Source organism: Rhea pennata, chromosome 3 (assembly GCF_028389875.1).
Source record: "Rhea pennata isolate bPtePen1 chromosome 3, bPtePen1.pri, whole genome shotgun sequence".
In the NCBI taxonomy this organism is placed as follows: domain Eukaryota; kingdom Metazoa; phylum Chordata; class Aves; order Rheiformes; family Rheidae; genus Rhea; species Rhea pennata.
In genome coordinates this window covers 127,453,667-127,466,720 of record NC_084665.1, presented here as the reverse complement: position 1 = coordinate 127,466,720, position 13,054 = coordinate 127,453,667, and the positions used below count along the sequence as shown (strand labels likewise).

At 43.4% G+C, this 13,054-nt stretch overlaps 1 protein-coding gene across 3 annotated transcripts in view; it reads right to left on the bottom strand.

Annotated features, from left to right (window-relative positions):
- Positions 1–8,445, bottom strand: part of KIF13B (kinesin family member 13B) — a 127,522-nt gene extending 119,077 nt beyond the window's left edge. For all 3 annotated transcript variants that reach the window (XM_062573288.1, XM_062573289.1, XM_062573290.1), the window contains exon 1: positions 8,368–8,445. In XM_062573288.1, coding sequence (XP_062429272.1) covers positions 8,368–8,422 — 55 coding nt within the window. In that variant the 5' untranslated portion in view covers positions 8,423–8,445. The remainder of the gene's footprint in view (positions 1–8,367) is intronic.
- Positions 8,446–13,054: the final 4,609 nt, after the last annotated feature.

The following is a 13,054-nucleotide window of genomic DNA, read 5'->3' as shown; positions in this document are numbered from 1 at the left end:
GCAAAGGAGAGAGCAGACATGCATGTCTGGGCAGAGGGGAGAAGAGCAAGGCCTTCTCCTGGCAGTAGTGAACTGCTACCTCAGCTCACTGTGTCTCATGAAAGAGGCCATAAGAAACAGTTACACTCAGTTTCTCAGCTGAGGTATGCATCTAGAAGGCATTAAGGCTATGTATTCCAGTTACTTTGGAAAGAAAATTTACCTGGCGGCTCTCCTTTTATCCTAAAAATAGTTCAAATTCTGTTTTAATAGCACATCATAGGCTTTCTACAAATTTTGGGTCTATTACAGAGCATGTTCTTTGACTGACTTCTGTTTTCTTTAATGCTTCAGGTAGAGTTTAGAGATGAATCTTATATTAGCCACAACTGAAAATCCTATCACCATAATTTCCACCTCATTAAGTTTTTAATGGTATTAAAACAGGTCAGTCTTATAGACAAATTATCTTCCTGCTCTTTTGGATATAGTCACACATGCACTCCACTCTTACTTTCATTAATTTCAGTATCTCCAGGATAAGCAGGGCACTCGCTGCCCCTGAATAACAAACAAAATTGTGATGCATCCAAGTAAGAGGATAAGCATGCATATCCCAAAAATGCCAATTAGTTCACCCTGCAGTAGACTTATTTGTAAAGGTTTGGTTTTATTATTTCTGTCACACTACAGACACACGTATGTTCTCTCCCCCCCTCCACCCCGAGTATCAAATTTAGCAGAAATGAAAAAGATGACAGAAGTGACTGACCGAGTTAAACTATGGAGATTTATGTCAAATCTTGAGCTCTGTTTTTTTCATTATATCAACAAGATTTAAAGTTTTAACTACTATTATTGCAAACCTGCTTCTACTTTCAATCATTACAAAGCCAGCACAATCAATTACTCATTTGCTTCATCAAATCAGGATACTAATCATCTAATTGCTTTGGGGAAAATTAAAACTCAAACTCCCATCATCTCAAGAAACATTTATTGTAGAGAATAAAAGCCTCTTCCACAGCTTCAAAGCAAGAGAACCAAGATGTCCATAATAAAAACGTAGCACGTATCTTAATCATTTTTCCATATTTATATTTCATAGCTGTAGAAGTCCAGTAACGCTGGGCTGTCTGAGAGTAATTGTTGGGTTACCCGTGTCCAAGCTACTCTCAGACAATCTCCAGGCTAACTTTATTTTACTTGTCAAACTGGAAGCTGGGGAATGGAAGAGGCCACACTGCTTCTCATTTCTTCTGATTGCTCAACTCCTCACAAAAGACTTTTTCTGAGACAATAAAAACTGGAATTCAAGTGGTGTACATCTTAACTGAAACCAAAACTGTGCAGATCCCAAAGCATTAGGCCTTCAATAAACTTTACAGACATTACAAACAAACAAACAAACAAAAATAACACCCCACATCACCCATATATATTTTTGGGCTTTTGCACTAACCTAAGAAACTCAGCGAGTTTCAAACAAGACAGCAAAAGTCAGTACAGAGAGCAAAGCCAGAAGCAGCATACCACTGCATGCAAAGGTGGATGCAGCAGGGTAGCAAAGGTGGATGCAGCTATATTCCCAATGACAGGTAGCAGTTCACACTCCCTGCCTAATAGCAGTCAGGCATGTGGTAATCATAAACTTAGGAGAGCAGATTTTCCACATCAGCATTAGGAAACACTAGCTCAGGTAAAACTTTAAGAAGTGCTAAACAGATCTGGGGCAGAGACAATCAGTACATCTGAACCCTGCTTGAAGGCAAAAGAAGTGACAAAAACCTGCATATAATGCATATATAGCTGCATATAATGACAGCCATGGTGGTAACTCCCTCCAGGATGGATACGTGACCAAGAACAGAGCCATCAATGGCATAACAGAAATAACTGAATCGCCACGCAGGGATATGGGAGGTTTTTTGAACACTATCATAAAAAGTCACCACACCTTTAATGCTAATGGCAATGCTACTTTTGTCAGAACCAAACAAAACGATACAGTTACAGTTACAGTTTACCCAGCTGTTTGAAATAATCTTTAAATGAAAGATAAGCTTGTCTACAATTAAACTGTTAGTCAGATCCATGGCATCCTAACAGCCTTTAGACCAACAGACAGGGTAACTGAATATTTCTTGTAATGTTTTTACCCTTCCATATGTTCCTCTTCATATGCTCTACTTTATCACAGTATAAAAGATTAAGCGAAGACCTTTCCCATTTCATCCACAGTCTTTATTTCCATGTAATTTTTCCCCTCAGGTTTCAATCTAAGCTCTTCTTTCTGATGGTTGACAGTTTTTCAGCCCTTTCAAACACCATTTGAGCACAAATCTCACTGAAATAAAAATGTGCACTAGGCATTATCACACAGCTCAAAAATCTACAATGGATTTCTCCTGATCCCACTACCAGGTTAGGACAGCTGTACTGATACCTATGGCACAAGAGTACCTTGGAGAAGAGGATACTAGGTTAGATGGACTGTGAGTGAGAACCAGTACAGCTGTTCTCAGTTTCACAAAAACTGAGGTATATTAAAACAAAGGTGAGATTTTAAAGTGGATATATCAAGCCCATAAGTCAAAATTGGCCAAAAACGCAGAAGTTCAAAATGACCTCCTGTAAAGATTAAGAGGACAAAAATGTTATATTTAAATTGCTGGTAGATTTTTAGGAGATTAACACTCCCTTGGATCCTAGAACCAGAACGCTGTGGTGTTATTTACTGCATAACAGCCTTAAAATTGCAAGGAAAAACGACGTACAGTCAGTGTATTGTATCTTTCTCAGTTTGAAAAAGCAAGTAGCAGGAACACTGCGAAACATTATTTCTAAAATATTTAAAGCTTATTTATCACACACACATTAAAGGAACACCAACTTAAAAAAAAAGATTATTTTTGTTTCGTTTTTTAATTAAAAAAAGCTGGAAGCAAGTTCAAACACAATGTGTCCTCCAGTCTCCCTGCCAATGTTTGTTGCTTTAAAGTGACTTTTCTCTTTGCCCTTTGCTATATAGAAGCCAATACAAACAAGGAGAAAACTAACTGACTGTACAAGAGCAAGTGAAGCTAACTTGCACCTAAACGACAATGCTAAGAAGTAAAGCTTAAAGGAAAAAGTACAATGAGAGCAACAGCACTTTCAGGGTGTTAATTTAAAGCCAGAGTGACTTAAACATTCTGGACAAAAAAAAACAGTAATTTGACTTCTCCTTCTGCCTACCAACTTGAAGTCGAAGCAGGCATCTCTCAAGCCTCCCTGCTAGACAAACTGTGCAGATATCATCATGAAATTTTCAGTTTGCAGCAATTAAAGATCATTAAATATGCATGAGTGCATCTGGAAGGGCACACAAAATCATCTACTCTGGATGAGGAAGTGTAAGTGGTATAAATCAACTCAACCTCACGAGTACACCAAACACAGGCCAGCTCTCCTCAGTTGTTAACACTACGTTGTCCAATATGTAAAAAGTTTATTCTATCTTCTGCTGTTTCGTTTAATGCAAGAAGAAAGCTTCCCGAATGGCTTTAGTAAAGGCATTCTGTGTTTCTGAACACTAGCCTTATGGAGAGTCTCTGCTGCTGCTCCGCATGGTTCATCTTACAAAGACTTGTAAATGAATCAACCTAGTAGCCTTCCGATGCAGCAAAGAGCTCCGAAGAAGTGCAATGTGCAAGTCTGAGCTGCTGCTTTGTTTCAGGTTTCAGGAATTAAATGCAATAATGTTTGCTCTGCCACTAACAAACCGAAAGCCAAGGCAGAACTATTCATCATGAGTGTATCTGATCTTTTGTTGACTTCAGGAAGATCAAGCAAATGTGAAACCAGAGCAGCAAGGTAATCTCACATACTGCACTTAAGGCTTGCTCCAAAGATGTAATTAACACAACTGTTTGCTTTTGCAGCCTCCGCATTTGACTGCATGGTAGTCTCGCGGGTCCTCCGGCAGTAAGGAGTAAGCTTGTGACACTTTAAGAGTTCTTAAAATACAATTGCATCATGGAGGAATGCAAAACTAACTCTACATGCCTTACCCACTTGTCACTGTATCTCTACATTACTACTGCTCATACTACAAGCACTATTTTATGTGTTATCAACAGGAAATATTAAGAACTATAGGCACTCACTTATCACAAGGAAAATAGTGAAAAAAAAAATCTTGTGTTTTGCATATTGCCACCCGGATAAAATCCATGCCATTTTGTTTACTGTAATACCACAACCAGTCTTAAAGGCTGTGTGCACAAGCTCCAACTTACAGACTTTTTTCTGTTGTAATTTCCATTGCAAAAAAAAAAAAAAAATTAGCAAGAACTACCCTCCCCAACAAAAAAAAAAAAGCATTTCAAAGGAGCAGAAAGGCAACCTCCTCCAAAGAGTAGGGCAAAAAATTAGTGCCTAACACAGTGGTCAATAGGTAAGGAAGCAAATTCCTTCCTTACAAGCACCTGTGACAGAGTATTTATCATCAAAGCACAAACGGATCCCTTTGTGCGCTCTGAAGCACACAAGCTAGTCTGCATGAAAATCCAAATTAACCCAACAGAAATCTGAATGTACAATTTACCGCCAATCTAGATAGTTAAACTGGACGTCATAGGTCCTTAACGCCACAATCCTATGAACAGTTTAATCTGGCAGCGCTGCTGCAGCGTAGGCTGCAGTCCCGGAGCAGCACACCTGCAGCTCCACTCCCCACCTCCACGGTGCATCACCACCACCCTCCCTGCCCAGCCTTGCGCCAGTGCCACAGCCTCTGATACCCCTCGATGAATTCGTTTAAAGCACCAAACAGGTACCGACACACTTCTTGTGTTTAGTCTTCTGCCTTTCTTGTTCAAACAGAAAACACAGGTGAGAGGTAGTGACACAACAGCAGTAGTTTAACCTAGCTGAAAATGTCCAACCATACCCTACAGTATAAGTTGCATTTTTTCTAGTACCACTAAAAATGTTATACTTTAAGTAATGCTACACTGAATTGATTCAAATGCACAGAGAAACAAATGAACTTAAATACACTATTCTTATCAGATGCCTGTACTTCAACATCACCTGCAACCAAAATATTCAGTAAGACAAACCTTAATTAAGAAGTTTCAAGCTGGCTTTCGCTTTGTTTCGTGGTGACATTAAGAACTGTGTACAGCATTTGTGTGTAAAATATTACAAATATCTGCTAAGTGAAATCCAACATTGACAATATTCCTAAAAGGAAATCCACAACAACTCTAAAACAGAACAACAAAAGTGCTTACTGGTTGTTATCAAAAAAAATCTGAAAAAGCTATGCACTTGGAAATATTTTTAGTAAATCTTATATTGCAACAAAACCAACAAAACAGAAGACTCTGTAAAGTCTTATTTAATATAACAACGCTGAATTATTTATTTCAGATCTCAGACCAAGATCCCAGTCTCCCAAGTACAAAGCATACAAAAAAATTGTATTATGATTGCTACTTAGAAGCTCTTAAAGTTTTAGACCTGATACTGCAGGTGCAATGACATAAAGTATTTTACAAAAGCATGGTTCCCATACAGTTTGTAGGTTTGGGGCCTAATCTGAAATAAAATGCAACAAATAAATAACTGAGATAGAACTATGAAAACTTCCTCTCACTATTAAGAATTAGCACTATAAGCTTACCTTACAGATTTCCTCTTCAAATGACACTGAAGGTTCCTCTATACTGTCACTTTCAAATGCAAGTACTATAAGTAACCAACTATTTGATGCAGAAATCCTTTCAAATTGCATGCGAAGAACTTATTATATTTTTATGAGCTGTATAAATTAGCACTTTTATTAACCTAATAAACTCTCACCTTAGGAAGTGCATCTTTCAAACATTAAAAGACAACCACCACTACCACAAGCAAGCACTAAAGCCTACTAAAACGCAAAGCCACAGAAGTTTTACAACTGGATAGTTCTTAAGAAAATCATCTACGTAAATTCTTAAATATATCGTTAATCCAGGAATTCAGCATTATATCACTGTTAATGTAAATTCTAGGAGCATTGGAAATATTGTATGGAGATATCAGTCATTTGGAACTGACCAAAACATGTGGATTGCAACAAATAATCTGCTTAAAAATTACAATCCCAAGGTTACATTTCAGAGAATGAAAGGGACTTTGATCTTTCAGGCTGGACTTACACGGACTTGAGTATCACTCACAAAATACCAGGATGCCTAACAGTTGCTAAATAGATTTTACAGAGGCAGAGGTGTGTCCTGATTGTCAAGCTACCTGTGGGAGCACGGGGTTCAAGTCCCTCTTCTCTCTGATGTACAGCAAGGACTGAAATCCAAACATCCCTCACTTGTGAACGCGCCTCCTAATGACCAGGCTACAGGCATTATGCACATTTTAAAGTTTATATAGAATAAAACAGCTCCAATAATCAGATATCCCCAGGTAGAAGTCTCAAATAGAGGCACTGCTCTAAATCTGTAATATTCCGCATTTTTACCACTCCCTCCCTTACTTCTATCACTTCTTGCTCATACATATTTTCTACTGAACTCCCTACCTGGAAACAATGTGAAGACCAAAGCATGGACATAAACTAGTGACTGACCATATGCAGAATATCTGCCAAGAGGGAGAGGCGCATTATTCACCTTGGGACATTCAAAACTTGACTAGACAAGGCCCAGTGCAACCTGATCTTATTTGATCTGCTTGGAGCAGTGGGGCAGACTAGAGACCTCCAGAGGTCCCATCCGACCTCAATTACTGTACGATTCCATAATCCTGAGAGTAAAGAGCCCAAAGCAGCCAGGAGGCGTATGGGTCACATCCAAGAAAACGAGCGCTTACAAAAAAGGGACGTAAGCAAGAGGAAAGCCCGTAACTGCCACTGAAACAAGGTACCACCTTTCAGAACTTTTCCATCCCAGCCACCACAGCATCCTCTTCTCTGTGTGTAACGCTTATCCTCCCCCCACCAGTTCTCCACCAGGAGGACACAGGTCCTCCATCAGCTTGAGGGCTGCGGCCAGAAGTTTGACAAAAATGTAGATTTGAACCTGGGTCAAAATGCTCTCAATTACCCTAACCCATCAGGCCGTAAGGACATCAGCTCCATCTTTCCTATTTTGGGTACACGACTTGAGACCTCTCATGAACTTAGCTTGACATTCCTCTGCTTTTATTTTAGAAGATCTGGGAATGCCTTATTTAATAAACTTAAAACTTTTTTTTTTAAACAAGCTTAAACTTTTTTTTTTAATCTTATTTACTGAAGAAAATTAAAGAGTTATTTTGTTTCTGATCATGTAGAAAATAATGGGGGTTGTTTCTTTCCTACCTATTAAACTGCCTTCACATTATCCCCTCTTCCCAAAAGGAATCACTGCCATACCTCCGTGGGAACGTGGGAAAAACAACAACAACACACATTTCTTGGATTTTTGCCTTCTTTACCTCCTCACTCCCTGCCAATACTTCCTTTTTCATACTCATTTCCTCATAATCTTGAGCAAGTTTTTCTAATTAAGAAGAGTAATAAACATTAAAACAGATGCTCACAGCACGATATGATTAACATAGCCCTGAGGCAAGTTTCACTGAGGAGGAAAAAAAAAAGAAAAAAAAAAGAAAACTTTGCTTGTCAATTCACGCTTCCTCTTCCACATTTTGTTTGTTTTGTCCTTATAAAACCTCTGTGAACTACGACTCACTTGATCGCCAAGGAACGAGAGGAGGGCTTACAGCATGCAGAGCTGAGCGGTAGGAGGGTGGGGGGAAAAACAGAAAAAAAAGAGGATTTATTCCCCCCTCAAAAAAAGAAAAAAAAAGGAAAAAAAAGGAAAAAAGAAAAACAGCAGGAAGAAGGAAGAGCGCTACTTTGTGAGGAAGAGGAGGAGGGACCCGGGCACAGCCCGGCTGTAGAACAGGTGCAAGAGGTGCGGAGCAAGGTGGATAAAAAAGAAAAAAGAGAAAGAGAGAAAAGAGAGAGAGGCATAAACGGGGATGAGCTGAGGGAAATAAGAGGGGTCAGTGGTGAGGAAGGGGGCTGGCGCAGTCAGCTGCTTCCTGAGGGGCAGCCCAGCCTCACCCGCAAACCTACCCATAAATATATATATATATATATATATATATATATTAGGGCACACACCCCCTACCCGCACAGACACCTATAGACAAACGGCGCCCACAGCGACCCGCACCACAGAGCCACCCGCACCACAGAGCCGCCCTCCCCGCTCGCTGCCCTCCCCGCTCTCCCCTCACGCCCGCTCCCCTCACGCCCCCCCCACCCCCCACCCCGCTAACGGTCAGCGGCGCGCGCGCGCCGCGTGGGGGGGGGGGGCTGAGGGGGGGGGAGGGGGGCGCGCGCGCGGCGCTCACCTCGCCTGTTCATGGGGCGGACGCGCACCGCCACCTTCACTTTGGAGTCCCCCATCGCGCCGCTCTCTCGCTCGTCCCTCCTCGGCTTCCGTCTACGGAGGGGACACCCGGCAGCGCGGGGAGGAGCGCTGGGGGCGGGGGGGAGGTGAAACCGAGGAGGAGGAGGGAGGAGGAGGCGGAGGCGGTGGGAGGGGAGGCATCGTGCGTGAGCGACGTCCGTCGCGACTACAGCCCCCAGCGTGCAGCGCGGCGGCTCGCCCCGCAGCGCGGGCCAGGGCGGCGTGGCGCGGGGCACGCCGGGAGTTGTAGTCCTGCCCGTGCCCCTCGACTCGCCTCCGCGGGCGTGGAGCATTGCATGCTGGGATATGTAGTCCCCCCAGGAAAGGGGGTGGTGTAAAAGCTGCTCCCCCAAATGCTGCTCTGTGGGTTGCGATGCGCGGCAGGGAGCGGACATTTAGGGGCACGGTGGCCCTCAGGGCCTCCGAGTGGCTTCCCGCCCTGCCGCCAGGTAACCCACGTCGCGGCTCAGCCCCCGGCCTGCTCACGGGGGTTATATTCCCCCCCCCACACACCACCCCGAAACCGCAGGAGGAGTATCTGAATTTTGTTTGGTCAACTTCTCCCGCCGCTTTCAGGGGGTTAAAGACACTTCTCCTGCCTGCTCTCCCTCCCCGGTCACCTGCAGCCCGCGTTCGCCGCAAGCGCGCGAGCAGAACTGGCTCCTGGCACCAAATCGTTTCTCCTGTGAAGGAAGAAAATCAGAAGTAATTTTCTCCTCTTGTCTTTTTTGAGCACTGGGAGGAGTTCAGACAAAGATGGGACTATTTAAGTACACACGATAATGTCTGAGCTGCTAGCCGGTAACGCGTCCTTAACAGCTTCACTTGAACGTTAAATAAAATTTCTCAGTGAAATAGTGCAACACCCCCACCTCCCCAAGTCAGAAAGTTGATCATTTGGCCTTTCCCATGCTAGTAAGAGACACGGCTGAGGCGGGAGACCTCACTTCACTACAGGCTTTTCTCTACGGGTAAAGAGATCCGTGTTGTCTGGGCGATTTCCAGCTGTTTTAATTGTGTTATAAGGCACATTGCAGACCGCGAGGGACAACCCAACGTGCGGAACAAGGTTTTGCTGAATACCAGCCTCTAAACTCACAGAGCGGTCGCCTTTCGTCTGTCACCGCGCAGCGAGCACGTTGTTAACCGGTCCATTGCACTCCGCTTAGTGGAGCCAGTTCGTTAAAAGAGCTCAATAGCAATCATCGGAGACGGGCCGGACGGTATTTATCCCCGTTAGGCGGCTCAGCTGTTCAGCCACGTCTACCGCTTGTGAGGACCAAGAGCGAAACCGCAACCCAAAGATGCAAAAAGCTCATTTAAGTGGTCACGGTTGAATAACCTTGTAGTTGCTGTTGGAGTTCAAAACAAGGATTCTCTCTGCGTCCTTTCCAAAGGCCAGATTTCAGCAAGGACAGAAAAGAAATATTCAGAGGTGTAATCCTTCCGCCTTCCAATGTCAAAAACGGGGACAAGGCTTTATGACAGAATGACAGAAAGGAAAAAAGAAAAAAAAAAACCCACCACAGTTCCAAGTGGTTTTAAGATGAGATTTTAGTAGGCAACGCTTTTTGCCAAGGATTGGGCTCGATATATGACGTATCATTTCACGCCTGGCTGACCTGAGGAGTATCTTGTCAAGGCAGAAGGAATACAAACATAAAGTCAGCATTCAACTGACACTAGGATTAGCGTCCACGTTCTTAAGAAGAGAGACGCAGCATCCCAAATGAGCACCAGGGTAGGAAATTACATTAGAAAGAAATAAAAACACAGCAGGTCAGGCCAAGCAGGGTGGCAAAAGCCTCAAAAGGAGACCGCGTGTTTTGCGTGTGCTAGCAGAAAGCGCTGACTCCTCGCAGCCTCGCAGTTCTGTGCCGCGGGAATCGTACAGCTGTGTACTCCGCGGCGGACAGGAGGGACGTCCCGCACGCTCAGGCTACACAGTTGGCTCTTGCACTTGTGGACTTGCAGATCCGATTACAAGATGAAACCGGGCTTTGAACTTCTTGTGGTATTTTCGCGCTGGGGCCTCAGCAAACCACACCAGCATTTTCTGAAACTCAGTACCTTGCTGCTGAGATATATATAATCCCCACTCTACAGCTGAGGACAATGAACAGTGGATTGAAGCATTTTTACATGGGGCTGAGTCACCTGGACTCTGATTTAAATAAATGCAAAGATACTTGCCCGATGTACATACTGCAGTTGATAGCAGGTGTGACCCAAAGGCAGTCCTTCTTAGGCATCCTGCATCTTCTCTACTCTGTGTTATATGAAAAGTTGAACAGTAAATTCTTTGAGAAAGGATTGTGTTCCAGCTCTTTCTTTGTTAGAAAAAGGTTCCAGGGTTTTCTAAGTACATGGACAATAGCAAATGCAAGGGTTTAATTTCTACAAGCTTTGCCTCTATTTTCTAATTATAATGAAGATTTTATTTAAAAAATCGGAAAAAACTCCCTTTCAGCCTCAGTTCATTTTTAATTGCCAAAGAGAAGCTTCAAAGTTTCCTATCCTTTATATAATCACTGCTGTTTTCTGCAATCTTAGGCCCCTAAAACTATCCTCAGCCTGGACATCCTTTCCGATGCCATTTGTGCCCAGGAGCAATAACTCCTCCTGGCCATGGGCCGTGATGCCTGGGGCGTGATTTCCTTTACGCAGCCAGCATCTCCTGCCATGAATTGCAGTAATGCAACTTATCTCTTATACATTGGCAAAAGCTATGCCGGTGTAATTACCCCACTGTGAATTCCTCGACCAGGCCTTTCCCCAGCTCGGTGACTCGGGAGCTGTGGGAAGCATCTCCCTGGAGGGGCACAGCTCAAAGGCAGGATATTGTTTCCATTCACAGCCCTGGGACATGCTAATTATGCTGGGAGGAAAGAGGAGGCTGGCAGCATTCACATGGGAGGGACAGGCTGGGCAAACAGCTTGCAAAAGCCAACTTCACCCGTCTTATAGGGAACTGTCCAGAGCTCTTTTCCCCCTTCCTAGTTACTGTAATGAGGAGCCGACTTCCCAGATTAGCTCTGGTTATTTAAATGCTAATTTAATTAACAAAACATCCCTGGGAGGGAAGGCATTACTTGTCCCTCCCATTCATTTATCGAGTTTCTGAATGCAACACTGTTTAAGTAGGTTGAGGAGCCATGGTTATGGCTATACCCACCTGGACATCACTGAGATTGAAGCTGTAATGTGGAGAAGAGAAAATCAAAGTCCTTGAGCTCATTTTTTTTTATAAGCAAGTAAGACTGATCATTTAGAAGTAACCAAGTTGTAAGGACTTCATGTGTCCCGCATCACTGCTGTGCGTGGGGCACACGTATCAGCAGGCGGAGATGGAAGAGCTTGGCTTTCATTTTTGCCTAGGCAAAGGTATGACTGAGTTACATGTCCGATCATGTAGGCATAATTATATCTCATGGCAGTCTTTGGGACATCTCTTCTTCCAAACTTCAGCGAGTGATAAATCTAGCCTATTTTAAACCCATTTCTTCATTTGTTGGAAGTGCGTGTCAGAAGAGACGCATCAATTATGAATATGCTGTAGACCTAGTTTCTACCCATAAATCATTCAGGCTTTGGAAAACTAAAGCAGAAGATCTTATCAGTGCTGAGGTAGCTGCATAGAAACTCTTAAGTGTCACTGGGGTCCACTTTAGGGAGAAGCTGAGCATCACTGCCATAGTCCCTGTCCACACCAGGAGGCATCTAGGGTGCCCAGCAGCCCTGCAGCTCCTTCGCCTCGTCACAGAGCAGATCTTCTGCACAGAAGTCTATGGAGAAACAGTCAAAACTTAAGATTTGTTTCTGTGCATTTTTTCATAGATTTTTTTGTCCTTTTTCTGGGAGAACACCGGCAATTACGTCAACACTGGGTTTGATTGATTGATAATATGCTAATTTTTCTTCAGGTTTATCTGGCTTTTCCATCTGAAGCTACGAATACATAAACATAGTACAACTCTTGTAGGCAGTTAAAGGCAAAAATGGAAGATGAGTTTGTCATAGATTTCTTTCAGCTATAATCCAGAAAGAAGGCACCGAGTGAAATCAATATTAAGAACAGGTCAAGAAATCTGGACAGAAGAGAGGATCATTTTCTCCAAACTGCTTGTGTTAATATCCTATTTGTTACTGGCTCTTCTGTTTTTTTAAAGGGATTGCTAGAAATTTCTCAAACAGTTTTTACAGTTTTTTAGGTTCACGTGACTCGCGTGAGTTTTGGCATGGCATTTTCTGCACTCCTGTTAACAGGAGCTTTGTGAGCTTTGTAAGCTCCCCCCCCCCTTCTTTTTATAAATTACTCCAAAGTTCAAAGTCCTGCTCATAAATTTCATGGCGTTATAGGCATTACCCAGAGGGAATCCCGAATCGATAGCCCTGATGGCACGATAATCCCTGCAACCGGCCCTGTTTACGGCAGCGAGATTGCCTACAGCCGCTTCGCCTGGGCTGCAGTGGGAGCTCCATACAAACTCCTGCTCCCGCAGGCGATGCAGAGCCCTGTAATATTAGCGATTTATGTGCCTGTAAGATGAGGCCGCAAATGTTTCCACCGCCCCTGCGCTGCTTTTTGTCCAAGCGGTTCTTCGTCAGCTACAGATTCGACATTGGCT